Raw genomic sequence first — 26,907 nt, forward strand, 5'->3', positions numbered from 1 at the left:
ATGTTACAAATAACCACGCTGCGCCGTAGGGTTATTATATGTCAGATAATATTTAATCTCGTGATATAGCCCGTTAGGCAGAAGGCTTGGCATGATGGATGGGCCAATGAGCTTTTAGTGTGTCAAACAGAAAAGCCCCGCTAATTTATGTAATGCAGCTATACTCTTCTGACATCTGCAAGATCTCTGCTAGATGAAGAAGAGAGTTCCCGGCCATATCGACATGGTTATAGTGGTTATAACTCATAGTAGTGGCGCGTTAGCGCTAGTGCTGTTGAATTTCTCCAGAACGTACAGCATGACGATCCCTATACTCAATGAGGCAAATCAACGAACTGACCCTGACTACCAATCACGCGGTATAAATACAGCTTATTGGCAATTTCAAGTCTGGAGCTTAGTGTATTATCTCCCGCAACGCATCTACCATGGAGAAGTTTGTTTATCCATTGAACCCACCTAATCGGCTTCGCGACAATGGCAAGCAGATGGAGGTTCTGTGTCTCGGCCTCTCACGAAGCGGCACAGATTCACTACGCTCTGCCCTGAGGATCCTCGGATATAGTGACGTATACCATGGGTTCGTCATTACGTCACCCCAGCGCGAAGACTGCGCATTCTGGGTTCCCCTAATGCGTCGGAAGCTCAGAAATCCCAATTTCAGAGAGTCAATTGACTTTGACTCTGTTCTTGGAAACTGTGAAGCAGTCACCGATGGGCCCACTAATGTCTTCGGCCATGAGCTTTTAACCTACTAACCCAATGCCAAGGTCGTTATCAACCGACGTCGAGATGTAGATGACTGGTATAGCAGTATGAGGAAGATGTGTCTCGAGGTGTTTAGCTGGCCTATGTGGGTGCTTAGCTGGTTTCATATGAGTATCTGCTGGCTTTGGTGGAATTTTGAACTTATGATGAAAGAATACTATAGAGGCGACTTTGAAAAGTTCGGCAAAGAAATGTTCAAAAACCACCATAAGGATCCCAAAAGCACATTAATTAAGGACGAAAGACCCTTCCTGGATTGGAGTGTTGAAGATGGATGGTGAGTTTACTATATAATTTACCGTCAAGCCGCGGCTGACATAGATAGGGAGCCCCTTTGCAAATTTCTTAAGAGGACGACTCCAAATATTCCATTTCCGAATGGTAATAAAGGAAGCGATCAGTTCCAGGATAATATGCAACAAGCCACGAGAGATATCGCAGCAAACGCGTTGCGGAATGACACTTTGCTTCACGCTGCTTTTGTCGACTATTCTTGCATTTATTCTTGCAAGGAACCTGTAACATCTTGTTAGCTAGTGATAAAGCTGTAGATGGATTATATTATTGTTTATCTCGAGTTGTTAGCAGATCTATAGGTTCCACCATACCTAGTAATAGAGTAGCTTTACTGCACCGACTTTAACTTCGGATCATTTTGTCACAACTCGGAGTCGGTGAAGAGCCGATGAAGAGCCGATGAAGAGCCGATGAAGAGCCGATGTAGGAAAGGTCATAATATGCGTGTATGTGATTAGTGAGCATCCCATGCGACGGATCTCGCAGCGTGGTCTCCGGGACTGCTTACTAAAATGACTGCCAATCGAAGTCTGTTTTGATGCCATTACACGCTTACCAATCAATACGGAAGGTATACGTGGCCTGGATATACGCATCTAGCACTCGCGCCTTTGGCGGAACAGGGCATTAAAACTTTCTAGAACGTGTATCGGCTATTAGATGGTTTACGAATTAGTAAGAGGATAAATCTGGTAAAGCTTCCCAGTCACCATGGCGTGACAGAGTAAGCCACTAATGGGAGCGATGTTATTCTCATATAAATTCACACTTTTCCTCTGCTTCTATCCCCATCTCCATTCAACAGATCTAAAAACGCGAACAACAATGTCTCAAAAAGCTCTTTTACTTGAGGAGGTGGGTAAGCCATTAACCTTGGGGCGCCGGACGATTCCAGAGGCTGGTGAGAACCAGCTACTGGTCAAGGTCCTCGTTGCGGGCCGTAAGTTTCAAGAACACGTTTACCTACGGAGAAGACTCGAGACTGAATAAACCCTAGTAAATCCTCATGACCAGAGAACCCGCGATGATGGCCTCTTCGTTACCAGCATGCCATATGTCATTGCTAGCGATATTGTCGGCGAGGTAGTAACCGTCGGAATCGGAGAGCACTCGGCCAAGTTCACACTTGGAGAGCATGTATTTGGTCACACGTATGCTGAGGGGGGCTTCAACAATGACTTCAACGCAGCTCAGCAATATGCCCTCGTTGATGCGCGGTTCGTAGGCAGAGTTGCCGGCAGTGGGTTGAACGACGATGAGGCATCAACAATTCCTGTTATAGTTTTGGCTGCCTTCATGGCCCTTTTTACTCCCTCCGGCCTTGGCATTCCAGCCCCTTTGGCACCTGAGGCCAAGTCATTTGAGTATTCTAACATCAGCCTCCTCGTCATTGGAGGTGGCTCCAACACGGGACGAGCCGTTGTTGAGCTTGCAAAGTTGGCAGGAATAGGTCAAATCATCGCCGTCGCTGGTAGCCAAAACGAGGAAAAGCTCAAGGCCGTTGGAGCTACCCATGTTATCGACCGAAGAGCTCCTGATGTGCTGGACCAGATCCGTGCCATCGCTGGAGATGAGCTAATTTTCGCTGTTGACACGGTAAATCCTGGCCTAGGTCAAGAACTTGGTATCGCGGCACTATCAAACCAGAAAAAGGGAACTTTGATCACTCTCCGGCGACCGGACGGAGACTTTGACGCTGCTCGAATAGGGTCCAAAGCTGCTGGATATGAGAGGCGGCTTGTGTTTGGGGTATCCCCGATCCACCCAGAGCTGACTACGAGATTCTGGGATGAGGTTCCTCGTTGGTATAAGGAGGGGAAATTTCATCCAAGTAGCTTCGAGATTATTGGCGGTTTAGATGCGGATGCTGTGAACAAGGCGCTGGATAAGTATCGAGATGGCAATGGAGTCAAGATGAATATTCACCCTTGGGAGTGAGCATCTGCAACCGTCCCTAGAGACAACGTTTGAGAAATACATGTATTACTTTTCATTTATAGATATACACCTATATTTAGCCACTACCCTCGTTTTTCATCACAGTACTCCTCGCTCACATTTAAGGGTCGCTTATCTTGAGCACCGTCTTACCATGGCTTCCACCAGTAAACATGGACAAGAATGCCTTGTCAGCCTGCTCAATACCTTCAAACTGAGTATAGCGAGACTTGATCTTTCCCTCTGAAACCCACTTTGGCATAGTAGCCTTGAAGTTCTCAATGTTGTCAGTGTAGATGTTGTCATCCCAGAAGATGAAACCCTGGATCTTGATGCGTCGGCGGAAGATCTCTGACAGGTTGGTGACTCCATACTGTTCTTCAACTGGCTTGTTGTATTGAGATGCCTAGATAATGTGAGCAAGTTGAGTCGGCCGGCTGATTGGAGGTGAGACTTACTGTTCCGCAGCTGATGATGCGGCCGAACCACTTCATGTTCTCGATGGCAGCTTGGAAATGATCACCGCCGACATTCTCAAAAACAACGTCTAGTCCATCTGGTGCAAGACGCTTGAGAGCCTTGCCAACTGGCTCCTTTCGGTAATTGAAGCCGACATCTGCACCAAGCTCATTGACCACGTAGTCGAGCTTGTCGTCAGAGCTCACACTGGCAATCACTTTCATGCCCTCGATCTTGGCCAGTTGAACGACAACTTCTCCGACAGAGCTTGATGCAGCGTTGACCCAGATTGTCTCACCCTTGACAGCCTTGACGAGGCCGTAGAAGGAGTTCCAAGCAGTCATGCCAGCCAGACCAAGAGTACCAACGTAATGCTTGACATCAAGGTTGTAATCGTTTGAGACCTTCCAAACAAGCGGTGATGCCATAGCTCTAGCATCAATGAGCTCTCTGGGGATAATGCCGTACTCAGCGATAGGAAGGCTACCAGCGATTAAGCTACCCTCCTCAAAAACATCGTTGTCTGAGCGGATGACCTTTGCAATTGAGAAGTTTGTGATGGGCTCGTTGACTTCATAGCCAGGTACGTAGTCGACGTTGCCAGCTCCTCGCATGCGATCTCTCTGATGGGGATCGAGACCAGCTGTGAGGAGCTTGATGACGAGACCTCCAGGTGGTGCGACTAGGCTCAAGGGTCGATCCTCGAAAGCGGTATGGACGCCTGGCTCTGGTAGGCTTGAGGGAGACTTTTTGAAGACCCATGTCTTGTTTGAGACTTCGCCGCCCATGATTGTGATTGTGAATACAGAAAGAAACGAGAGATCAACGAGAATATTGCTGCTAGTTCTTGATTGCGATAATCACTGTTGGTCTTCTCATCGTGCCTCTGTTATAGTGCTAAATTGTCTCGCTGCTTGTGAATCTGGGGTGCACTGTCTTTGAGAATCCTCCCAGTGGAGGATGCACTAACTTACGGCGCGACCTCGGAGCCTTTCAGGTCCTCCGAAACCATGACCCGATATTCGTATAGCGGCCGCAAACACACAGCTTGAGATTCCTTTTCTGCAATCCATACCGGAAGGATTTTATTCTCGCATTTATCCGGTCGCAATGTAGGGTAAACTTTTGGTGTTGTCATTTTATCTGCTAAGTTACAAAATACCGGAAGCTTATGCTTCAGTGGGTTGGCGTCTAACTAGCTGGCGGTGGAGAGTCACAAAGTCTTTCTCCGATTGGTCATAGGTCGGTGTCTTCGGTCCTCGGTGGAAGTTCATAGTGGAGCTCCGGTCACCGTACGCAGTTCATCTTCGGTTCTCGGACGTATCCAGCCAAAGCCCCAATGCCGTAGATCGTGATCATGCATGTAGCTGTCCGGTATGCATTACCGGTACTTGACGATCTTCTAGTAATGGACACTGCCGTTGGCTACCAGGCTTTTTTGTGAGCTGTCCAAAGCATCTGTTATGTTGTCGTTTGATATGACTCAATCCGTTTCTCATGGATGTGTAAAGGCTCGAGAGATCACTAAACATAGCGCTTGAAAGGTGTATCGAACAACAGAAGAGACCTCAAGGTGAAGATGACAGAACTCTGGAGGCTCACATATTGGGCATCTTGTATCATAGTAAAAGAAATGGGCAGCTAGAGCTCTAGAGTGAATTAAATGCGAGGCAGCCATTTATCTATTAGACCTTCAGACAGCCAGCTCGTAAGGATATGCTTTAGTAAAGACGTTAATTGTCGGTGCTTCATATAGATAACGTCAAGATGCAATGCGCTTTCCCTCCGAAGGTTATCTCGGATTGTGCGTAATCTCGTATCATGCCATCTAGAGTCTGACTCGTTATTGTCAATGTTGATCTGGAAGAAGATAGTACCAAACACAGTCTGACTGGGTATCTATCGATTTCGCGACACACTGGTGACATCATGGGAATCGAACAGTTTGTAATCGTAGATACGAATTGCCCCGACGACATGTAATAGCATTGAAACGTGTAAATATATAGCAACCCTTTCCGCCACCTTTCTATCTATCTGACTGCAAAGTCCACCAAGGCTACCACGACACTAAGACCCATAAGCCTTCTGGAACGACTGCTCAAAATCGGCAATGATATCATCAACATGCTCAATTCCAACAGAGATACGAATCATATCCTCCGTCACACCAGAAGCGAGCCTCTCATCCTCCGACAACTGTTCATGTGTAGTCGACCAAGGGTGAATAGCAAGACTCTTAGCATCACCCACGTTGGCTAGGTTAGACACGAGCTTGAGACCATCCACGACCTTGCTTCCAGCTGAAGCATCTCCCTTGACTCCGATACTCAGCATAGCGCCAAATCCTCGTGTGAGATACTTCTTGGCCTGGGAGTATGTCGGATGAGATTCAGAACCTGGCCAGAGGACCCAGCTCACATTGGGACTAGATTCAAAGTACTTGGACAACTTTTCTGTGTTTTGCGCATGACGCTCAGCTCGAAGACCGAGAGTCTCTATACCGAGAAGGAGTTGCTGTGCGGAGAAAGGGCTGAGGCACGCGCCAATGTCCCGAAGCATCTCAACGCGGATTCGAGTGATGAAGGTAGCAGGACCGAAAGCCTCCCAGTACTTGAGGCCGTGATACGAGGGTGATGGTTCAACCATCTCAGGGAAGCGGTCTGAGTGCTTGTTCCAGTTGAAGCGGCCGCTGTCGACAATCACTCCACCGATGGTAGTACCATGGCCGCCAATCCACTTGGTCGCAGAATGGACAACGATGTCGGCGCCATGCTCAATAGGACGGATGTAATAGCCACCTGCACCAAGCGTGTTGTCGACCTTAGTCCAGTCAGCTCTACTCAACGAGACAGGAACGACCAACTTACGACGAGGGGGATACCATGCTCATGAGCGATCTTGGCGATGCCTTCAAAGTCAGGCACGACGTAATCGGGGTTGCTCATGCTCTCGACATAAATAGCACGAGTTTGGTCATCAATAGCAGCAGCATAGTCCTCAAGCTTTCCGCTTCGCACAAACTTGGTCTTGATACCAAAACGGGGAAGCAGCACGTTGAGCTGGTTGTATGTGCCACCGTACAGATGCGAGCTGGCCACAATGTTATCACCAGCCTTGGCGAGAGTGGCGATGGTGAGGAACTGAGCAGCTTGACCAGAAGAAGTGGCAGCAGCGGCAATGCCGCCTTCTAGAGCAGCAATTCGCTTCTCGAAAACATCAACAGTAGGCTGAGATAATAAGTCAGTTTATGAACTTGGGGATTATTCGGGTTACTCACGTTCATGAGACGACTGTAGATGTTGCCGAGCTCCTTGAGACCAAAAAGGCGCGCTCCATGAGCAGAGTCGTTGAAAGTGTAGCTCTAGGTGAGAGTTAGATGCTGGATCTATCAGAGTTTAGGTTTGGGCAAGACTGACAGATGTCGCATAGATGGGAACAGCAGTGGACCTTGTGTGAGGATCCGGTGTGTAACTACAAAATGTTAGAGTCTGGCGAGACAACATCCAGGGGCGTCATACCCAGCATGAAGCTGAAGGGTCTCAAAGTTCTGAAAGACTTGCTCTGCCATTTTGAATAGCTTTTGTTGAAGGATATGAAGCACAAGAAAGGGAAAGAGAAAGCCTGCTAGTGTTATCCTGGTCAAAGGAGAATATCATTGAACAGAGGTCTTTAATATGGCAAACATTTGCGATCCGGTTGAGAGGCCTTTGCTCGGCTCAAAATAAATTTCGTATTGTCAGATCGGCCGGGATCTTCAGTCCGGCTCCGTTACCGAACGCCGCCGAGCGGAGCAATCGGACACTTCCTTATGGATCCTCATGCACGTCAGCTCCGGTCCGGTCTCCGCAAAAGCTTCCGACGACCAATCGCATCTCTCTTCGTGATGATGCAACTTGTGCTGATTTGAAGCATGAATACGACAGACTCAATTCAGTGAAAGATCGCGGAATATGGCCGAGAAAAGGTTCCGTTCGGTTGCTCATTAAGTAACGTGCAGATCAACAACCTCGGTTTACAAACGAGGTCCGAGAAACGCAGCATTCAGTAGCACTGCAACAGTGCAACGCGTAGAACAAGGGATTGTACAAGTATGATAAGGCCCAAGGCGCGTTTCTGGCTCGATTAGTATTGTGTTGAAACTATATCCTGCTTAGCTGTCATTCTCAGTTCGATATCTCTATGCAAAAGATAGCAAAGCAAGCAATACTCTCTCTCACCTCTCTTGTAAAGTCTTCTGCCAACGCCATGGGTTCAATCTCCCACTTGCCCGTGTACGGTCATAGGCTTCTCCCCGTGGTAATCGACGAGATTGCACGGGACGAGCCTGATCGCGTGCTTTTCTACACTCCCCGTAACGGACAACCGTCGCAAGGATATGATAAAGTCACCACCAAGATCTTTGCCAACTCTATCAACCGACTGTGCGGGTGGCTTGACTCCCAACTTGGATCGCCAACGGTATCCAAAACAATTGCCTACATTGGTCAAAGTAAGTTGGCTTTGCTATCCTACTGCAGGCAGCTGCTGATGAGCTTCAGATGACCTGAGATATTTCATCATGATGATTGCTTCCACAAAGCTGGGACATAGAGTAAGTTCCCAAGTATCTTGATAACTATGTAGTCTCTAACTGATTAGCTGCTACTCTCGTCACCAAGAAACAGTGTCGAAGGACACGTGTCATTGATCAAACAGTCTGGCTGCGAGTTCTGGATCGCTTCATCTGGCCTGGACCACCACGGATTCCTCCAAGACCTCCAGATACCAAGCGTTGAGGCTCCAGAATTATCCCAGCTCCTAGATCCAACACCCCTCAAACCCTATGTCTACCAAAAGTCCTGGAACGAAGGAAAGTCAGACATTCTTGCACTGCTTCACACCTCCGGCTCTACCGGCCTTCCTAAACTGGTGCCAGTATATCTCGAGACCGCTGCTACTGTTGATGGCTTCCACCTCATGGAACTTACAAATGGGAAGAGGCCGACTGGTGTTGAGTGGACTGGCACGAGACAATTGTGCGCTATGCCTCTGTTCCACGTAAGTATCATCTTCTTGTACCTGAGCCAGGCTCTGATGTGTGTATTTAGGTTGCTGGAATCTGTCTCGGTCTGTACTCAGCCGTCTTTTTCAACTGGACTGTTGTTCTCCCGTCCGTAGGGCCCATCATGCAGCATGTTATCGAAGACGCGCTTGACCATATCACACTCGACTCAGCCTTCATCTCACCCAGTGTCCTACAGGACATCTCCAAGTCTCCCCGTGTGCTTGAGAAGCTGTCGAAGCTCAAATTCATCACGTCAGCTGGAGGACCTATTCCTCAGTCCGTCGGCGATCTGATTCACCCGCGTGTACCCATAATGCAAACAATGGGCATGACGGAGGGCCAATGGCTAGCGTCCGTGGTCACGCACCCCGATGAGTGGGCTTACTACTATTTCCATCCACGGACAGGCGTTGAGATGCGTCCTTACTCCGAAGATCTGTCTGAGCTGGTCTTTGTGCAAAACCCTAAGCTTACTGCTACCCAACCTGTCTTCAAGACGTTCCCTGAGCTTGATATCTGGGAGACGAAAGATTTGTACTCACGACACCCAAAACATCCCAGTCTCTGGAAGTATGAGATGCGGCGTGATGATCTGGTCATTCTGTCCAACGGTGAAAAGTTTAACCCTCTTGCTGCTGAAGGAAAGCTCATCAGCCACCCATGGATTGCTGCCGCTTACCTCACTGGCCGTGGCCGGTTCCAAACAGCTGCTCTTCTGTACCCTGATGAGACCAACCTCGACAAATCAGACGACACCATCATCGACAACGTCTGGCCAACATTTGAAGAAGTTAACAGGTCTCTTCCAGCGTTCGCTCAGATTCACCGCGACTTTGTCAAGATCGTTCGGACTCCATTTCCTCGTACTCCAAAGGGTACCCTCGCTCGCAATGAAACAGAGAAAGCATTCACTGCCGACATCAACGCTATCTACGACAGGTCTACGCATGGTAAGCCTTCTGTTCACATTAACGGAACAACCGAAGTAGTGGTCCGTTCTGGTATTCGAGAGGCAATTGAAGCCGTGTCTGGATTGGTTGACCTCAAGGACGATGACAACATCTTCACCAGAGGTTTCGACTCACTTCATGTCATTCGCCTTGCAGGACTTCTGAGTTCTGCTTTCGATCAGCCTATCGAGGTAGAAGTGGGTACTATCTACACCAACCCAACCGTGTCTCAGCTCGCTCGTTCTGTTTGGTCCCATCTTGAACACGGACCCCAGGATAAGATCCATCACAGCGAAGCTACTCGAGAGATGCTTGCCAAGTACGCTCAGGCTTTCGAACCACCTCGCGAAGCGAAGGAGCACATCGTTATCACAGGTACAACTGGAGAGATCGGTTCGTATCTTCTTGATGTTCTTTGCAACAACGACAAGGTTGCCAAGATTTGGTGCTTGAACCGCAGCGCCGATGCCTTCCAACGCCAAGTAGACTCAGCTAAGTCTAAGGGCCTTTCATCAACCTGGCAAAGTAAGGCCAAGTTCGTTCGCTACGACGTTGCAGCGGACAACCTCGGCTTGAGTCAGGATGATCTCCAGGAGATCAAGAATCAAGCCACTGCTATCATACGTAAGCCCGGCAACTCATATGACAATTTAATGGAGGCTAATCTGGACTGACTATAGATAACGCTTGGGAGGTCAACTTCAATCTGCCTCTCTCTTCCTTTGAGCCTCAGTTCGTCGGTCTCCAGAGTCTTGTAGACATATGCCGAGAGGCTCGTCATAAGCTCCGCTTCTTCTTTATATCGTCCATCAGCGCTGCCATGAACTGGCCATCTGACCTCTTGGGCCCCGTACCAGAAGCAAGCATTCCCCGATTTGATGCACCGATCAACGGATATGGTTCATCTAAGCTTGTAGCTGAGCACTTACTCAGCAAGGCTGCGCGATCTGGTGTCTTGAGTCTTTCAGTTCTACGAGTTGGCCAAGTTGCTGGTCCGGTCAAGACTCTTGGCGAGGGTAGCATTTGGACTCGACGTGATTGGGTTCCCGCTGTGCGCTTTTACCTATTCTGCCTTGGTTAATCCCTAGCTAACAGCCCCTTTTAGATCATCGATGCTTCCGTCCATCTGCGAGCTCTGCCACTAGATCTCGGAACGGCAAGTATTTTAGACTGGATCCCCATTGATCTCCTAACAGAAGTCATTGGACAGCTCGTGGTCCCCGTGAATGCAGTTGTTGGGCAAGAGAATTACTACAATCTACTGAACCCTCGAACACCCAGCTGGATAGATGCTCTACCTGGTCTCAAGGCTCATCTTGAGGTTTCATTCTCAGACAAGTTTGAGATTATTCCTCTACATGAGTGGATCGGCCGTCTGCGAGGTGCAGAGAAGACCATCGTGAAGGAGGTCAGTGAAGGGTCATCCGAGACCGCGAGGAGGGCTCAAAGTGGTCTCAAGTTGTTGGCCTTCTTTGAGATGCTAGCCTCTGGAGAAGAAGGATCTCGGGGTCTTGAATGGTCTAAGGGAAACACATTGGCACAGAGTTCTATCTTGGCTTGCATGGAGCCTGTATCATCAGCCTGGTTTGGCACTTGGTTGACACAATGGGGCTATTGATTTAAGTGTTATGTCAGTCTTTCGGATGAATGAATTATTACTTATGACTGTTATCTATTAAATCTCTTCTATCTTTTGTCACGTTGCGAATTGTTGATACTACGTACTGCCTACTTGTGAATAATATGTCTATCTATCCTGAACTAACGACATCTAAAATGACATAATACCGTTACCAAAGCGATACGAAATTACTGTCAGACGACATCATGATCGACATGTCAGCACTTGGCCATCTTAGTTCGGGACCCGTCGCCGGGATGCTTCAGGCTTCTTCGCCGTGAGAGTCAGCACCGTAAGAAAATATCTCTTCTGAGGAAAGATCTGCTTTGATTGATTAGATGTAAAAGATAAAAATAACTTTCCGACTAGTGTCGTGACTTGTGCATTAGCTTACGGAAGTCTCCCGACTTATCCGGGCTCAGGGTGAGATCGGACGTCCGACATTGCATGACCTGACCCCACATGAGCAGGTTGTCTTCGGAGGTTAACACGGTCCCGGAAGTCAATCTGTTGAGCCGGTCTCCGTCGGAGAGACTCTGTATATCATGATTGAGTTTCGGAAGATTTGCGGCGATGCAACCGACTTAAACATACGATGTATTCACCAGATGTTCACCTGTTGAGTGCATTTAGATTTTGCACTCACAAAACCTCTCATATAAACCTGGATAGTACCTATTACAGCGAGTTGTATTCTCCTTGAATAATTCACTGACCAAACACCGTGATTCATGTCTCGTACCAGTCTGCCCATCCAACCCGCCAAGATGTCTGACGCCACATCCTCCAAGCCGCAAATCTTCTCGATCCAGGACCTCAAGCAGGCCGCATCGGACAAGATGTCTCAGATGTACAGAGGTGCGCACCAACCTGGCCCTCCGATCTCGGCTTTGTCAGCTAATGCTTGCAGACTACTACAACGGCGGGGCCATGGATAACATCACGTAAGTTGCACTCAAACGCTTGTTAAGCTTTCGGTTCCTGAAACACTTACGCGGACTTAGTCTGGCGAATAATGAGGCTGCGTTTGACCGGTACTTGCTTCGTCCTCGCGTACTCCGTAATGTTTCAAACATTGATATGACTACTACCCTCTGGGGCACCAAGGCAGCGTTGCCTCTCGGTGTCTCTCCGTCGGCGATGCATCGTCTTGCGCATGCTGATGGAGAGGTTGGAACTTCGAAAGCTTGTGCTGCGCGCCACGTACCCATGATTCTGTCAGCTCTGTCTAACGATACCCTCGAGGATGTATCTGGACAGAGTTCGGATGGATCGACGCCCTATGCTATTCAGGTTAGCCCGTTCAAGAATCGGCAGATCACCACCAACTTACTCAACCGTGCCAAAGGTTAGTTTTCGTACTTGCAGCTCTCTAAGAACCTTATTGATGAACTTATTCCAGCTGCCGGGTATAAAGCTGTTGTATTGACAGTGGATGCTCCCATGTTTGGCAGGAGATTGGATGATCTGCGAAATGGTTTCAGTGTCCCTCCAGGATTTAGCTTTCCTAACTTGAGTGCTCAGACCCAGTCAGGCTCTGGTGGATTGGGTGGCGGTATTCCCGACCTCTCCTTTGGTGTGTGGATACTTTTGGATGCGTGATTGTGCTCACTAACATGCTCCAGATACCAGTGCGACTTGGGAAGAAAAGATTGCATGGATGAAAAGCCAGACTGACCTTGAGATTTGGGTCAAGGGAGGTGGGTACACAGTCTTGGTGAATGTCAAAGACCCATACTGACCAGCACGTCTAGTTACATCTCCCCTAGACGCCCAGATTGCCATAGAGCAAGGCGTTGATGGCATCATCATCTCAAACCACGGAGGTCGACAGCTAGATACTACCCCAGCAACAATCGACATCCTCCGCGAGATCGCACCTATTGCTAAGGGCAAGACGCGCATTGCCATCGACGGTGGCTTCCGACGTGGCTCTGATATTTTCAAGGCTGTTGCGCTCGGTGCTGACTTTGTCTTTGTCGGCAGAATCGCCATCTGGGGCCTTGCAGTAAGTTTCACAACTGTTAATTTTGATGCATGAACTAATTGATGTTGTAGTATGATGGTTCTAATGGTGTTGGCTTGGCACTGGACTTGCTGATCAACGAATTCAAGCTATGTATGGGACTTGCTGGATGCAGCAAGATTAGCGATATTAGCCCGGCTCATCTGTCCATCCTGAACGCAAGAGGCGTCTTGGAGAGTGTGTACTAGAAACGAAAATGCGGCAAACATGAAGGTGATAATCATACAATAGAGGCAGCTTTCAAATATGACAGTGTTCTACTTGGTACATTTAATTTAGAATCCATATTCCTGCTCCGCCTGTTTAGCAAAGACCGCATGGTTTCAAGCAAGACCACTTCATGTTAAGTGCTGCTGCTCACAATGACGCGGAGCTGGTCCGTAATGCAGGTGCAGGGTAACATGGATCATCATGAATACACAGATTTTAACTACGAATGCATGCCACAGAAGTAAAAGTAATACTGTCGGTCAGTCAGTTTGAAAGTGATAGCATGAATAACGGGTACAAGTGTCATGACTCAAGCAAAGGAGACGGCATTAACCTTGAGTTTTTTTTTTTTTAACGTGGGAATCAACGGAATCCGCAGAGCCTCTCACTCTGGCCAATAATAGCTTCACACATATCTAGATGAATTTTAGCTTAAAGCTTAAACGAAAAGCCGTTACTTAATTCATTTAGCCTAGCGTCAATCACCTCGAATCTTTGTCGTGAGGCCGGGACCTGAAATTATCCCGTGGTTCAATGTTCTGTCGACGTTATCGATATTGGGTTCTCACAAGTCTTGCCAAGTCAGCACCTTGATAGTCACGATATAAACCTGGACCTTGGCACGGCAGATCATCCGCTACTGACACCTTGGCAAACACGTTAGTTGTCGCTATGCCAGTTCCTCCGAAATCGCGATCCTTTTTCAGTGCCGGCATTTATTCACCCGGGTACAGCGCTGCCGTCATCTTTTAGTGCTGAGTCCCCCAATGCCGCTCAGACAAAACTGGTTTGCCTACATATCTAGCGTGGGATGTCGACCCTGTTGTCCTTTCGGCCGATATGCGTCATCGGAAGGCTCGGTCCGTATGGCGCAATTGGCGACTGACTACTCCATACGGGAAATGGTACTATTACTCGAATTTCCAGAATCAAACTCTGTAGAGTGGGGGGCGTGCGCATATCCCGGTATGAACCGGTAAAGTTTGGTTGCGTTACGGAGGTTCGTCTCAAAAGTATTTGCCTAAGATAACTTACGCCACAATTGCTAATCCCTGTCAGGTATAGAGGTATATAAGAGATAAGATAGCTTACAGAGGGACTGCCCTATTAAACCCCTATAGTTATAGGGCATTTAAGGAGAATCTTTAAGTATTTTACTGGTTAAAACTGCTATAATTTAATTAGAATCAGCATCTATTATCTCGCTAGATGTATTTCTGGTATCTTATCAAAGGTGGGTCTCTTAGCCACAGTCTTCTTCGGCAAAGACTTTTGAGACGAACCTCCGTACATTGCGCGGATTTAACGAGGACTAGCGGGCAGAAAAGACAGATCTGATAAAACAGGTAAGTCGTGTTACTAAACGGGTGTTGCCATGCCTTGCTTTGAGCGTCAGGTCATGGCCCTTTTGGGAAGCTGAGTCTCTGCTGTGCCTTGGACATACGTTGCAGCTCCACGCGTGGTGATAAGCGGCAGCTCACGTATGGCCAGTAGATGCTGTAGTCAGATCCAAGGCTAATGGAAGTACGGCAGGTAGAGTCAGCAAAAGGATTTCATCGACTCGGATTGTTGCCGTTGAAGGATTCCTTCTCGACGCACTCACAACGTGAATCTGATAATGCTCTACGGATATGAGGGCTTTGTTTCATCCTTGCTCGGCATGTTTTGCTTACGGGAATTGGGTGTTGTGACGTATTATGACAGATCGCATTTGTCACAGGAACATGCTCATATCCCTGTTGGGGTTACGATGCATGGTTTCTCTAATGCCCGCGGGTTTAGCAGACTCGAATGCCGCTGGTCTCTGCTAATCCCGTTGGTCTCACATGTTCCTGAATGCCAAGTGGAGCCAACTGGCTTAATTTCCGAGCGGATTTTCGGCGAAAATACAGCGAGCTTCAATCTCCCCGTTGACGGATAATGGAGACTGAGGTGAAGATCACATGGAGAAGTGATGATGTGAACGTAATTGTGGTCCAGCAAAGGAGGCTATGGTATAAATATATTATGTCATGACAATCATTAGACACGATCTCTGTTATTCTCAGGGGAATATTTAATCTTTATTCTGCTAAATATCTTCATATTGTTCCTCAGTAATCTGAAACAGCTCTTCCGAGATCACCGACGAATCCCACACAATGCTGACACCACGAGTCATCTCTCACCACCACCACAAATGTCCTGGGCAACCAGGATTACGCTCCCACGGGATCAAAGGGCACGGCACAATGATTATTCACGATGACTCAGTAAAACCAGACAATTCACCAGCTCAATCACCAGTTGAAGCACGTGAGCCCTCTGAGTCTCTAGACTTGTAAGTTTTACTCTATTAGAAAATCTATAGCAATCTTTTTGAACAAACCCCCAGAACTTCTATAAACAGGTGTCTAAAAATCTTTAATCTGGCGCATCACTATCTTTAATGCCCGGACGCATCTTATGTCGTCATGGTTCCCGTCTCTATCTTCTCCTAGCTGTATCGCGGCATTAAGCAGAGACTGACTGTGCTGACTCCCAAATAACCCCAATTCTCCATCTTTAGTGTCTTTAGCTCTAGAAGATACTCTATAATGCTCGGGCAGGCCCATGAGCTGTTCAATTTGGTGAAGCTGATGCTCGATGAGGTGAACGAGCAGATTTCCGGATAATGTTTCATTGGGGGGAATGGGAAGACCTCCGATGTATAGAGTCAATGGGGATGATTGATATGAGCCAACTGACGTTTTGGAGGTGCTGAGGAGGTAGTCGAACACTTTTGAGAATATGATACCATAGATTGAAACAATTTGTATGTAGCACGAAAGTGCAATGAGCAGCTGCGTTATGCGTAAACGCGGGGGCACCGCTGGCGTGTATGAAAATGTTGAGGGCGTATGCTCAGCAGATGCGGGGGCACGAAGGCCAGATAAGAGCCTCTCGAGCTCAGTGCAAGCCTGTGATACTTGGACCAGAGGATGAGACTCGCAGTTTTCAAAATCTTGACCAATACCCTGATGGGCCAAGGAAAGGTTCAGGGTACCCTTCACGTCCCATGGGGACGATCTGATGGAGTAGAGCTGAGCAGACAACTTGGAATGCAGCCTTGACAGAAGCAGCTCGACATGATCGCTCCTCATGGGTAAGGCAGAGTCCATGGAACTGGTACTCGGTAGAGTGTTGAACTGGTACGACGCTGTCGATTGGATGGTGCTGGGGTCCACTGTCTGTGCCTGTGCCTGTGCAACGCTGTGTTGGCTCGTCGATTGGGACGACGACAGGGGGGAGATGTCGACGAGGATATTGTCATTGACGATGAAATCAGAGTGTTGCATCCCAATGCTGTCCAAGATATTGTCCAACGACAAATCATACTCAAAGTTCATCATGTTGCTCATGTCTGTGCCGCCCGCTGAGGGTGACGAGTCTGTGGTGTGTGACGACGAGCTGGTATCACCTTGCTCAACTACAACGGTGGGCTGCACCTGTCTTGAGGGGGGACGACCTGTTGGCCGTGCTTTGCTGGTGACACATTCAATGCCAGATTTGAGGCATCTAAGACATGCGTCCGTTGAGTGGCCTGAATCTCGGTGACATCGCAGCTTCTGTGCGCGGCAGCGATCACATGCCGAGCGCTTCCAAGGTGCTCTGTTAGAAAAGTCGCCAGCCATCTTTGGACCGAGTAAGCAGGTGACAGTGTATGTCTAAAGTGGGAGCAGCAAAAAAGAAAGGAAAACGTTATCCTGATAATCCTGGAAAAGACTGGATAGAGATGGGGCATGGAGTATGTATAATATGTCAAAAGAAGTGAGAAGAAGAAAAGAAAATTGGTGCTTCGGCTTTATTCTATATCTGATAGAATAGACTACCAGTCACCTCCGTGCAGTCAAGGTCAGCGGCATCCCGCGTTTCTTGCAGGCGAAATCTCCCACGATGACGAAAAATCCTAGCAAATCAAACAATCCCCGTGTCCCGTGAAAGCGGAGAGAAGAGAATCCTTTAAAAAAAAAACGGACAGGACAGGACAGGACATGCAGCCACAATTGCTAGGTTCCAAGATGGGCCATAAGCTTTGAACGAGCGTGCTACGTTCTTGCAGCTGTCATGGTACGTACACGCACGCAAGCGGCACACACCCATTGGAAGCCTTAACGAGCACGCGGGGTTGCGTAGAGTCGGCACCTGTTTAGCTTTGAACAACGTGCCCTCTGCATGCGTAATCTCAAGAACGAACGTTTTGGAACAAGGGGTGAGGGGAGGGCGTGAGATGTGGCGGCGTGTTATCAAGGTTACAGAGGCGTGACTGTAAAAGGTCAAAACGGCGCCTCAGCCTTACAGTCAAGTCTTCAATTTTGACACTAAAAAGAGTAAGTGAGACGAGCTACTGTAGTCTAAAGACGGGCTTGGATGCGAGTGATGTGCTTGTTTCAGGGCCGGGCTTCCTCCGCCGATGCCGCCCTCCCTCTTACTTTTGTCTCTAGTTTAGTCTCTGCGAGAAATTATTAACGAGAAAAATGCGGCTGCTGTAGTCAATCGATCGACGGTGTTGACCCACTGTAAAAAGTAACCGAAATCCTTCTCAACTGGATGCCTGAGAATCCCAATGCAATGTTTTCGCAGTTCAAGTGGATATTCATCACGCTTCTGTTTCCGCGCTGTTTATTTTCTCGCTTCAGCCTGTCTTGGTGCTGTACCCGCTCACTTCTCATCAGTGTATTTTGGCACTTGCTGAGTCCTTTTTGACAGTTTAGTACAGTCATATTTGTCATGCTGACTGCAAAAGGGCCTCCCCCACTTGTCTCAAATAAAACATCAACAGAGAAACATCTCCGTAGACCCTCTCGCTAAATGTGTTGCTCCGTTCACAGCTGAGCAGGACCCAAAGCCGAAAGCTTATTCTGCGGACAAACCCTGCCAGTTCGCGGAGGAAACAAATATTCCGCGCATCGTGTCTCTAGCGTATAGTTATGCAGGCCCTGTTTTTGGTGGTTGCCGCTTATAATGCACATAAGCAGCAGATGGATCATGAGGATAAACCTGGTAATGGCATAACTAAGGTGGAAACTCCCCTTGGGCGGGCTGCCACTGAATCCAAACTCCGCTCTCCACCGCGCGCGTCAAGTCCAAGTCTGTTAATGATCCTCGCAAACGAGTCGGGTTTCCCCAGACGTTGGACGCTGCAATCTGTCGCATCCACTCGTAACCGCTGAGGTTCTTCAAAGGTTCTTCACAACGCGGCCGCCCTTAGGTGTCTCCAGCACCTGAGGCTTAATCTCCAGCCAGCAAGGATCGCCAGCAAATGACCTCACTGAACAAAGTTACGTGCATTTCCCACTAAAGTCTAGACAGACTAGACTTGCGAGCCCGCGACTCGCCTAGATCCCTGCCCGTCATAGCATCAAAAAAGCCATGTAACCTTGTTGGAAATACAGGGGAGGGGAAACTCATACCGGGCGGCTGCGGCCCGTAAGTCGCTAGTCAGTAGCCCACGGCGCACTAATCACTTGCCGGTCTAGCCGGAGCCCCTGGAGCTGCTTATGAGCGCCGCATTCCTAACCTTTTGAGGTGACTGCACCAAGGGTCATCCGATGCGCTACTGCAGATGAACAAAAACAGGGTAGATGCTTCTGCGCTGATGACGGTGACAGACACCGATAATGAGTTTCTTTTGAATAATTAATACATGTTGGTTGTTTTTCCACCTGTCTATGTATTATAACTTTAATCGTGTGTATACTGGGTAGAATCAATGGTATAACAGAGAATGAGATATTAGATACAGCATGCCATTTCAGCTTGCTTTGCCAAGGCAATTAACAAACATCGCCTGCCGATATTATGGCGGAATGGCGGCTTTAACTGTTTATGGTCTTTTAGTTACGGGCTTCCAACAGCCAACTCGGGTATTGTCTGAAGAATTTATAACCTACAGATAGCATTAAATACAAGGGCTGATAACAGTTACTTTTATTATTACATATTGCCTGTATTAACACAACATGATTTTTAATACAAAAGCTCTAATATAACTAAGAGGTTTTACATACAGTATAATTTCTATTTACTTACTTATATCTATAATTTAACTTAAATAAAGATTTAAACAGTAAGACTATCTAGATATCTTAACCTTTATCTCTACTACTTCTATAGCTTATGTGAATGTTAAAGTTTGAGTTCAAGCCTGTAAAACACTTCTTGCCTTAAATTCCTCTCCCCTTTACCCCAACTTCGACCTCGACCTATCTAGGCATCAAGACTTTGAAACTCTTAAGACGCTTTAAGAAAGCAAAGCCGAAAGACTCACATTTGCAACCGAGTTTGCCGTAATGCCGCCTCATGCTGGCTTCGCGATAGTAAGTGATTCAAATTACTTGAGCTTGCAGTAATGAAGACGGCAATATGAAGACGGGCATTTGATAATAACAGTTCTCAACCAGTATAGACATACCATGGTTTCTATAATCAAGTCAGGTGAGGTTGTTGTATGCTCAATTCACGAGACGTGATTGGCGCCTTCAATCGACTATAGATGTCAAACTAATGCATGGAAGTTATGCATTTCAGATATGTCGTGTACCCCAACTTGCATTGGGCTTGACTCATGCTCAAACTCTAACATTGCGACTCTTGTCTCTGCAGAAGAGGAAACCCGTTGGTCCGTGAACAGCCTCAATCAGAACTCAATCTGTACGGGAGTCTGTGCGCTAGCGGCATACTGGTACGTGGCTTCGTGGGTACGGTAGGACCGCATCAAGATGCAAATGCCGGCATAGAGCGTTTCGAAATGAGGCTTCTTCTCCGATGAGGCTTGACACTCACCGCTAGGGGCCTGCCGCGGGAAGTCCTTGATTCCTTATTGGTTCTGGTTAGTATGCCTGTCCCAGTCGTTTTGACCACCGGGGAGTAGATCAGCCGACCGAGATCTCCAAGCCTCGGCAGTCCATTGAGATGTAAAGTAATTACGACGCGGGATCGTCGGGATGAATGTAACTGACCTAGTCCTCGCTACTTCGGGCTACATAGTTGCCGAAGTCCTGAACCTTGTCGGCCCGACTCACCCATTGACACAGCACACCCAACAGATCTGATAAACAAGCAAACCAGAAGAACAGGATTCAAGTTCGAGACCTTCTTGGCACAAAGCTTCCTAGGGACCATATGTGGAACTTGTGCTAAGCAAGCTGGGCAAGCAGATCATTTACAGGCATTTGCTTGTTATGTTTCAGCAGCAATCCACATGGCCCAGTTATTCAAAAGACCTTCAGTATCCGCTGTTGACAGTCTTGTCCGGAGATCTTTCCTAAACAGTAGTTGTAGTAGACTTATGCCGCGACCAAGAATTCTTTGCTGGACCCTGCAGATGATAGAAACAGCACTTGAAGTTACATAGAGACCTAAACCACTTAAGCAGAAGGCTAGACTTAAAGCGACAAAGATACATTAAAGGCAATAAAGCCTATGCCTAGGAACACCTATAAACCGACTAGCCTTAAACAGACTAACTTCGCGGTTGCTGGGATGGTCTTAACGCATAGTGACGTTGTTTATTGATCCTTTGCACACAGAGGTTTATTTCGGAATCTGGGGAAGCATTTCTCCAGATTTTCATAACTGCGTTTACTATTCTTGTGCCGGTGCACACCGCAGCGCTACAAATGAGGGCAAGACCAGCCCAATCTGGCTGATCAGAACTGGAAGGTCGTGATACTATCATTAGCACAAAAGAACAGCGCTAATCATGCACGCTTTGCCACCTGTTCTTCGATTTAGAGTTTCGGAACATATTAAAGGCACTCCGGCGGATGATTCATGTAAACACCACGTAGCCCCTTCTGCTGTTTCTCATGACTCGCGATAATTCTCCTGTACATCTAATCGATTACTGAAAGGGGTAACTCTCCACTAAACCGCCAGTGTGGGCTTACGATGTGAGCGCTCAGACGGCGATATGGCTACTTCCAGCTGAAAGCTTGGCTTCGCGTTTTCAATCGGCGGGGTAAAGCGCGAGCCTGGTCTCTGGAAGACCTGAGCATCGTCACATCTCAAAGTGATAAGTGAGCCAAGGCTACCGGGGCTCGAACTAGAGCGATTATGAATCAAGGATATGCGATAGGTTCAGGAACGAACTGAAGAGCATGAGACACATGATGGCGATAGTAGTTCCATTAATCTCGACTTTGTGAACTCCACATTCACTTTTTCATCTCCGAGTTTTGTTATCAGCACAGAGTTAATGTGATTCGTCGGACAACGAGTGAGGTGACGATGCTAACGGCATGGGATCCCTTGAACGAGTTGAACTTGCATCGTCACTTTCCATCGAGAAGGCTGTGGGAAAGGGAGTTGCCGTGGCCTATGTCAACGAGGCCATAAGTTGATTCCTTTGACGGGTTTGGCAAGGAATCGAGGATGGAGGAATGATGTTCAAAGTTTGAGGATAGCTAAGATATTCATCATAACATGGCAAAGCAAGCGGACTAGAGACGTGATGCCGATTCACCCATCTCTTGTGATTTGTCTGCGAAGGCACTAGTTCATGAACCTATAATTCACCCCTCATATAAACTTGGGGCTTTGTGGTGGATGGGAAAGGACAAATGAATATAATTATTACTACGAATATAACGGTCTCTATCAGTTGTATTTCTATCGGATCTAAGAAGCAAGAAAACAGGCAAAAACGACATGTCTTGAAATGTCTAAACTGGAATTGGCTCCCTAGCAACCCCCATGTGACTCAATTTGATTACTTTTCACTCTTCTCATCATCGTACACTAAAAGTCTAGTATATCAAACAGAGCGAGTACAGCTCAGAGATCGACGATGACCGTGGCTATGAGTAGCTGATGTGTGGCTGTTGTGTGTTCTGGCTCTCCACATCTCCTCAGCCTCATTCATGGCGTCATCTTCTGTGACAGTGACGTGAAGAGACCGCATCTTTTGGAGGACGTTGGCAGCCTCTGCAGCGTACTCGCACTTCATTCGGATCTGGCGTCCGTATTTGTAGAAGAGGAAGGGAAAGGGGACACAGGCCAGGGCGAGGAAGGCTGGGATGGAGCTAGCCCACTGGACTCCAAGGCCATCGTACATTTGTCTTGTGAACAGAGGAAAGGCGGCACCAAAGAGGGATCGCAGAGCAGAATTGGCTGCCATGATGGACGCTGCAAAAATGACGTCTGTATTTGGTTAGCGAGACTCGGATGGCGTGTGAAATGGAACTTACAGGAGTCAATGAGATAGTTCAAGAGCGCCATGAAGACAAGTACAAGGCCCCAGGCAAAGAAGACGGTACCGATGATGGGGACAATCCAATGGATGCTAGCGAAGGTTGTCCACGCGAACCAAAACAAACCGATGGGGATGAGAAGAGAACCCATAATGGCTGGGGGTAGTCTATCCTCAGGCTCCATCGGCGCACCTCTCCTCTGAGCAGCGCGAGCGTAGCGCTTGTCTTCGAAAGCGAAGCTGATGATAGACAGAATCACACCGATAACAATACCAGTGAAGGCAAGGCCACCAATACCCTGGCTCCAGCCTCGCCCCTGTTGAAACACGATGGGAAACGCGGCAAAACACATATACATGGTGCCGTAGATGATGGAGATATAGATGGAGGTGATGAAGACGATAGGCTCCTTGAACAGCAGCAGCCAAGGTCTGGTCAATGCATTCTTGAGCTGATGGGCAGCCGAACTTGGTGGCTTGTCTGCGTCGAGAGTGGAGATGTACACTTTTCCTGTGAGCTTGGACATGTGCTGGGCGCGCTTGCGCAGGATGTACGGCGCGTATGTCTCTGGGATGAAGACGGTGCAGGCAATCCAGGTGACGCCAGTGAAGGCGGCCATGAGCCCATGGAGCCAACGCCAACCCGCAGTCTCGCCAAGGAAGCCTCCTGCAATGGGACCTAGATTCTGTTAGTTGTCTATCGGATCAACAGAAGGAATTTGAACATACCGATTGCTGGTCCAAGGAAAGGGGCTCCCGAAAACATGCACATAGCCAGACCTCGCTCCGACTTGTCAAACATGTCCGCAATCAACGCCGGGGCATTTGAAAGAGGCGCAGAGCCAATAGATCCAGTCAAGAAACGCAGAACTAGCAAAGAAGCAATGGAACCTGCTCCGGCTGCCCCAGCGCTGAACGCCGTTGCAACCATAAAGGTGAAGAAAAACACTTTCTTCCGCCCGTAAAGCTCCGACAAGGGCGCCCATATCAAAGGCCCGAACGTGAAACCCAGGACGTAGAGGGATATTCCAAGTGTAGCGACTTCTTGGGAGATGCCGAACGCGCGGATGACTTGCTTGATACCGCCTGAATACGCTGAACTGGCAAATGTAGTTGCGAGACATGCTAGAGATTGGAGAAGAACAAATGCCCACTTCTTCCATCGGGGGAGGCAGCTGAGCATTTTGGGAATCGTCGGGGAGGAAGTTGATGCGATAGGGAACCTGTGTTGTCCCCTCTCCTGGGTAGTTCTGATCGATGAAGGACTGGCTGATATGGTGCGCTTGACTGTAGATTCGAGACAGTCGAGGGGGTACTGTATGTTGATGCTCTTGTGTCTTTGGTTCGACGCTGGGTTCGTTGACATTGTTGTCATTGCCGATGGTGTCGTTGGCAATGGTCTCGGAGGACAGGGAGGGAGAACTGGGTTGAGGATCGATAGCCATTGTTGCTGGAATCGTTTGTGATGTTTCTGACACAATCTCACAGACGTACGATTATGGCATCGTGACACCCATCTCTTAAAGGAGCGAATATTAACTTTTGCTTTTTCCATTGTTGGTTAGGGGGGCGACAGGTCCAGCGTGCAAGATTGGGATTGTCCGCGGTGTTTTGGGCGGGATTATAACCACGCTTAGAAAGCAGACTCTGGGCCAGTCTATTTCCCGGAGTCCACTCGGCGTGCTCCGGAACAGCACGTTATTCCTGCATGCGCCACTGTCGTAATTATAAGTGGACCACGGCATTATCATTATCTTACTATAACACCGCCAAAACCCCGCGGCATTTCACCATTCTTTCAACATCCAGCCAAACCCCGCACCGCCATTCATCTCGGCATCTTACACGACAACAAAAAATATCCACCGCGTTTATTCTCGTTTATCTGATTCCCGCCTCCCAATGCCTCTACCGTCTCGGGCTTCGTCTACGCCCAAGATTAGCAAGGCCTGCGTGCCGTGTAGAACGCGCAAGATCAAGTGCAATGCTGCTGTTGTTGGGCTTCCCTGCGGCAGCTGTGTTAGTAGAGAGTGCCCGGATGAGTGTGTTTTGTCGGCGCGGAAACGTCGGACTGTGTAAGTTTTTATAAATCATTGATGAGTCAAGTTTCGTGTTGAGGTGTAGTTACTGATGCGTGTTTTAGAAAAGGGCGTAATGCCGAAGTCCCCAGGTCGCGGAAAAATATACCAGATACCAATGGTTCCATCTTGTCGGTTAGTCACTGTCTCATCGCCTCCCTCGTACCACTTCAGTGATGCATGCTCTATAGTCCACTGCCATGTGGCCTGTACCAAGCTGATAGTTGTATACATTCATAGCCACGACAGCAACAGCTTCCAACAAATGTGTCAAGACAGACAACAGATAGTTCTCATTCTGATCCTGTAGAAGAGTCTATCCATGCAAGCCATACTGGCAGCTCGTTACGGAACGACACTCCCCACTCCAGAGATCGTCGTCCGCCGGGTCAGGCCCAAGCTGATCTACTCTACCTTAACATTCTGCAAGATACAGTCAATGACACGTCAGCGGCTCAGACAGATGCAAGTGATCATCAGTCAAATGATGAACCAGATGATAGCTTCAACAGTCAAATACATCACTGGAATCCACCACCTCAGCTTGACGACGTTGACAACGAGTATCTTGCCAAGAAGAAAGTATTCGAGCTTCCTCCTCCCCGATTCATGTAAGTCCGTCTCACTACTCCCAATGAGATGACCTAATGATGTTATAGGGACGATATAGTCAAAGCATACTTCGACTATGTGCATCCTTTCGCACCCATTCTCAACAGAATAGACTTTATCCAGAGTTATCGCTCAGGAAGCTGTTGTATTTTCTTGCTTCATGCTGTAGCTGCTGCTGCAAGTCTCTATGTCACCCATGACGTCCTGATTGGCTGCGGCTATCCAGATCGCTCAACCGCACAGGCATCTTTCTTTTCAAAGGCCAAGCTCTTCCATGACTTTCATTGCCAAGGCGATCCGCTTTCCATGTTGCAGGGTTCCATGATTCTTGGTGCAATCATCCTGGATCACCCGTCTGACAGAGACTTTCAGTACTGGTTTCACAACTCTGTCCGTCGTGCTTCAAAGATGGGCGTACAAAATGCGTAAGTCCAACACATCCAGGGCTTGACCATACTTACAAGTCTTAGCTGTCTTCGTGATGATGGATCTCAGAAGCTGTACCGACGAATCTGGTGGGTTTTACATGTGAGTTAAGACCCTCTCAGATTAGTCGTTTGACTAACGTGCTGTAGAACAGGGATATCTTCCATTTCTTCATCAACACACAGAACATGCGACTACTCGCAAACGCACCGCCAATAAGACCCCTCACTGAGGCTGATTGGGAGACCGAAGACATTGAGCAATGGTCGGGTATCCTATCACCAATCTCCCAGGCCCAAAAGGTGTCACTCATCGCTCAATGCGAGTTGGCCCAGATCTGTAAGTCCCAACCCTTTCGAGAACAAACGAACCATCTAACATCCATCACAGTCGGGAATGTCATGTCCGTCGTGACAAGTTCAAATCCATCTGCAGAAGAAATTCACAAGAGGATACTGCCACTCGATGCGTGGCGAACATCACTTCCCGAGAGGATGCACCTCATGGCGTCTTTTGCAGAGGGTGAGATCTATCATCTCGAGGCTCTGACCACCAGCTACCGTTTTGAATGCATCATGTGCCGTTTGCTCCGCCGTGGAAGATGGCAAATGAGTGATGGCGGGTTGCGTGAGTGGGCGCAGCAACGCTTTAGATCAGCGATATTTGAGCTCGACACCATCGTCAAACGAGTCATGATCAACAACATGATTCAAAAGCTGCCAACTACTTTGTATGTGTTTTCTCAATTACTGATCTCATCCTTCTTCTGACCTTGAATCTTAGTATCACCACTATCACTGCCCTCTTGGCGCTTCACATAGAATCTGCTCTTGACGCTGCAGAGTCGAGCCTTATTCGCTCAATGGCTCGCATATCGGTTCAGCACACCATGCTTGCACTGGATCAGATTCGCGATACTCCTGCCATCAAGAGAGCTCTGCCTGCATTTGAGATTGTTCTCTCCAAGAACAAGCTCTACCCAATGTCGACAAGCGATACTGAGCAAATTAACACAATGCAGACCATGTCTCAAGACCAAGCTCTAAGTGACGGGCATATCCTGCAACCGCCTCAAACAGACATGACTTTGCCACAGGATGACCAGTCGTTCTTGTATGGGGACTTTATTGGGTTTGACTTCTTAGACCGATGGCAAATGGAGCAATTAGACTTTACAGGCATTTACTAGTGAATGGTTCCAGACAATCTTCTTCTTTAGATTAAGAATTCGTTTATACTTAGCTACCCTATTACACTTAGACGT

General features: G+C 48.1%; 9 protein-coding genes; 5 read left to right on the forward strand and 4 right to left on the reverse strand.

Annotated features, from left to right (window-relative positions):
• Window positions 1-428: 428 nt before the first annotated feature.
• On the forward strand, window positions 429-1,301 carry FFUJ_02111 (uncharacterized protein; the record flags this gene model as incomplete). XM_023573805.1 has 3 exons in its annotated part: window positions 429-707; window positions 771-1,045; window positions 1,094-1,301. The coding sequence occupies 3 exons, from the start codon at window positions 429-431 to the stop codon at window positions 1,299-1,301; spliced, it is 762 nt and encodes a 253-aa protein (XP_023427270.1).
• A 589-nt stretch (window positions 1,302-1,890) lies between these two features.
• FFUJ_02112 (related to zinc-binding dehydrogenase) lies at window positions 1,891-3,003 on the forward strand (the record flags this gene model as incomplete). XM_023573806.1 has 2 exons in its annotated part: window positions 1,891-2,005; window positions 2,063-3,003. 2 exons carry the CDS (start codon window positions 1,891-1,893, stop codon window positions 3,001-3,003), a joined length of 1,056 nt encoding a protein of 351 aa, XP_023427271.1.
• Window positions 3,004-3,124: 121 nt separating this feature from the next.
• FFUJ_02113 (probable reductase RED1) lies at window positions 3,125-4,250 on the reverse strand (the record flags this gene model as incomplete). XM_023573808.1 has 3 exons in its annotated part: window positions 3,125-3,409; window positions 3,462-3,511; window positions 3,572-4,250. 3 exons carry the CDS (start codon window positions 4,248-4,250, stop codon window positions 3,125-3,127), a joined length of 1,014 nt encoding a protein of 337 aa, XP_023427272.1.
• A 1,282-nt stretch (window positions 4,251-5,532) lies between these two features.
• On the reverse strand, window positions 5,533-7,033 carry FFUJ_02114 (probable O-acetylhomoserine (thiol)-lyase; the record flags this gene model as incomplete). XM_023573809.1 has 5 exons in its annotated part: window positions 5,533-6,285; window positions 6,333-6,692; window positions 6,743-6,826; window positions 6,882-6,936; window positions 6,984-7,033. 5 exons carry the CDS (start codon window positions 7,031-7,033, stop codon window positions 5,533-5,535), a joined length of 1,302 nt encoding a protein of 433 aa, XP_023427273.1.
• Window positions 7,034-7,710: 677 nt separating this feature from the next.
• Window positions 7,711-11,077, forward strand: FFUJ_02115 (related to nonribosomal peptide synthetase MxcG (component of the myxochelin iron transport regulon); the record flags this gene model as incomplete). XM_023573810.1 has 6 exons in its annotated part: window positions 7,711-7,954; window positions 8,004-8,056; window positions 8,104-8,502; window positions 8,553-10,083; window positions 10,140-10,510; window positions 10,565-11,077. 6 exons carry the CDS (start codon window positions 7,711-7,713, stop codon window positions 11,075-11,077), a joined length of 3,111 nt encoding a protein of 1,036 aa, XP_023427274.1.
• Window positions 11,078-11,847: 770 nt separating this feature from the next.
• Window positions 11,848-13,294, forward strand: FFUJ_02116 (probable L-lactate dehydrogenase (cytochrome); the record flags this gene model as incomplete). XM_023573811.1 has 8 exons in its annotated part: window positions 11,848-11,938; window positions 11,991-12,024; window positions 12,085-12,428; window positions 12,483-12,563; window positions 12,615-12,656; window positions 12,706-12,780; window positions 12,835-13,088; window positions 13,139-13,294. 8 exons carry the CDS (start codon window positions 11,848-11,850, stop codon window positions 13,292-13,294), a joined length of 1,077 nt encoding a protein of 358 aa, XP_023427275.1.
• A 2,415-nt stretch (window positions 13,295-15,709) lies between these two features.
• On the reverse strand, window positions 15,710-16,969 carry FFUJ_02117 (uncharacterized protein; the record flags this gene model as incomplete). Its single annotated transcript, XM_023573812.1, has 1 exon — window positions 15,710-16,969. One exon carries the CDS (start codon window positions 16,967-16,969, stop codon window positions 15,710-15,712), a length of 1,260 nt encoding a protein of 419 aa, XP_023427276.1.
• A 5,123-nt stretch (window positions 16,970-22,092) lies between these two features.
• FFUJ_02118 (probable mfs-multidrug-resistance transporter) lies at window positions 22,093-23,972 on the reverse strand (the record flags this gene model as incomplete). XM_023573813.1 has 4 exons in its annotated part: window positions 22,093-22,478; window positions 22,526-23,206; window positions 23,257-23,613; window positions 23,672-23,972. The coding sequence occupies 4 exons, from the start codon at window positions 23,970-23,972 to the stop codon at window positions 22,093-22,095; spliced, it is 1,725 nt and encodes a 574-aa protein (XP_023428756.1).
• A 457-nt stretch (window positions 23,973-24,429) lies between these two features.
• Window positions 24,430-26,832, forward strand: FFUJ_02119 (related to cutinase transcription factor 1 beta; the record flags this gene model as incomplete). XM_023573814.1 has 8 exons in its annotated part: window positions 24,430-24,602; window positions 24,671-24,740; window positions 24,846-25,216; window positions 25,265-25,642; window positions 25,688-25,745; window positions 25,793-25,982; window positions 26,034-26,373; window positions 26,427-26,832. 8 exons carry the CDS (start codon window positions 24,430-24,432, stop codon window positions 26,830-26,832), a joined length of 1,986 nt encoding a protein of 661 aa, XP_023427277.1.
• Window positions 26,833-26,907: the final 75 nt, after the last annotated feature.

Source organism: Fusarium fujikuroi, chromosome FFUJ_chr03 (genome assembly GCF_900079805.1).
Source record: "Fusarium fujikuroi IMI 58289 draft genome, chromosome FFUJ_chr03".
In the NCBI taxonomy this organism is placed as follows: domain Eukaryota; kingdom Fungi; phylum Ascomycota; class Sordariomycetes; order Hypocreales; family Nectriaceae; genus Fusarium; species Fusarium fujikuroi.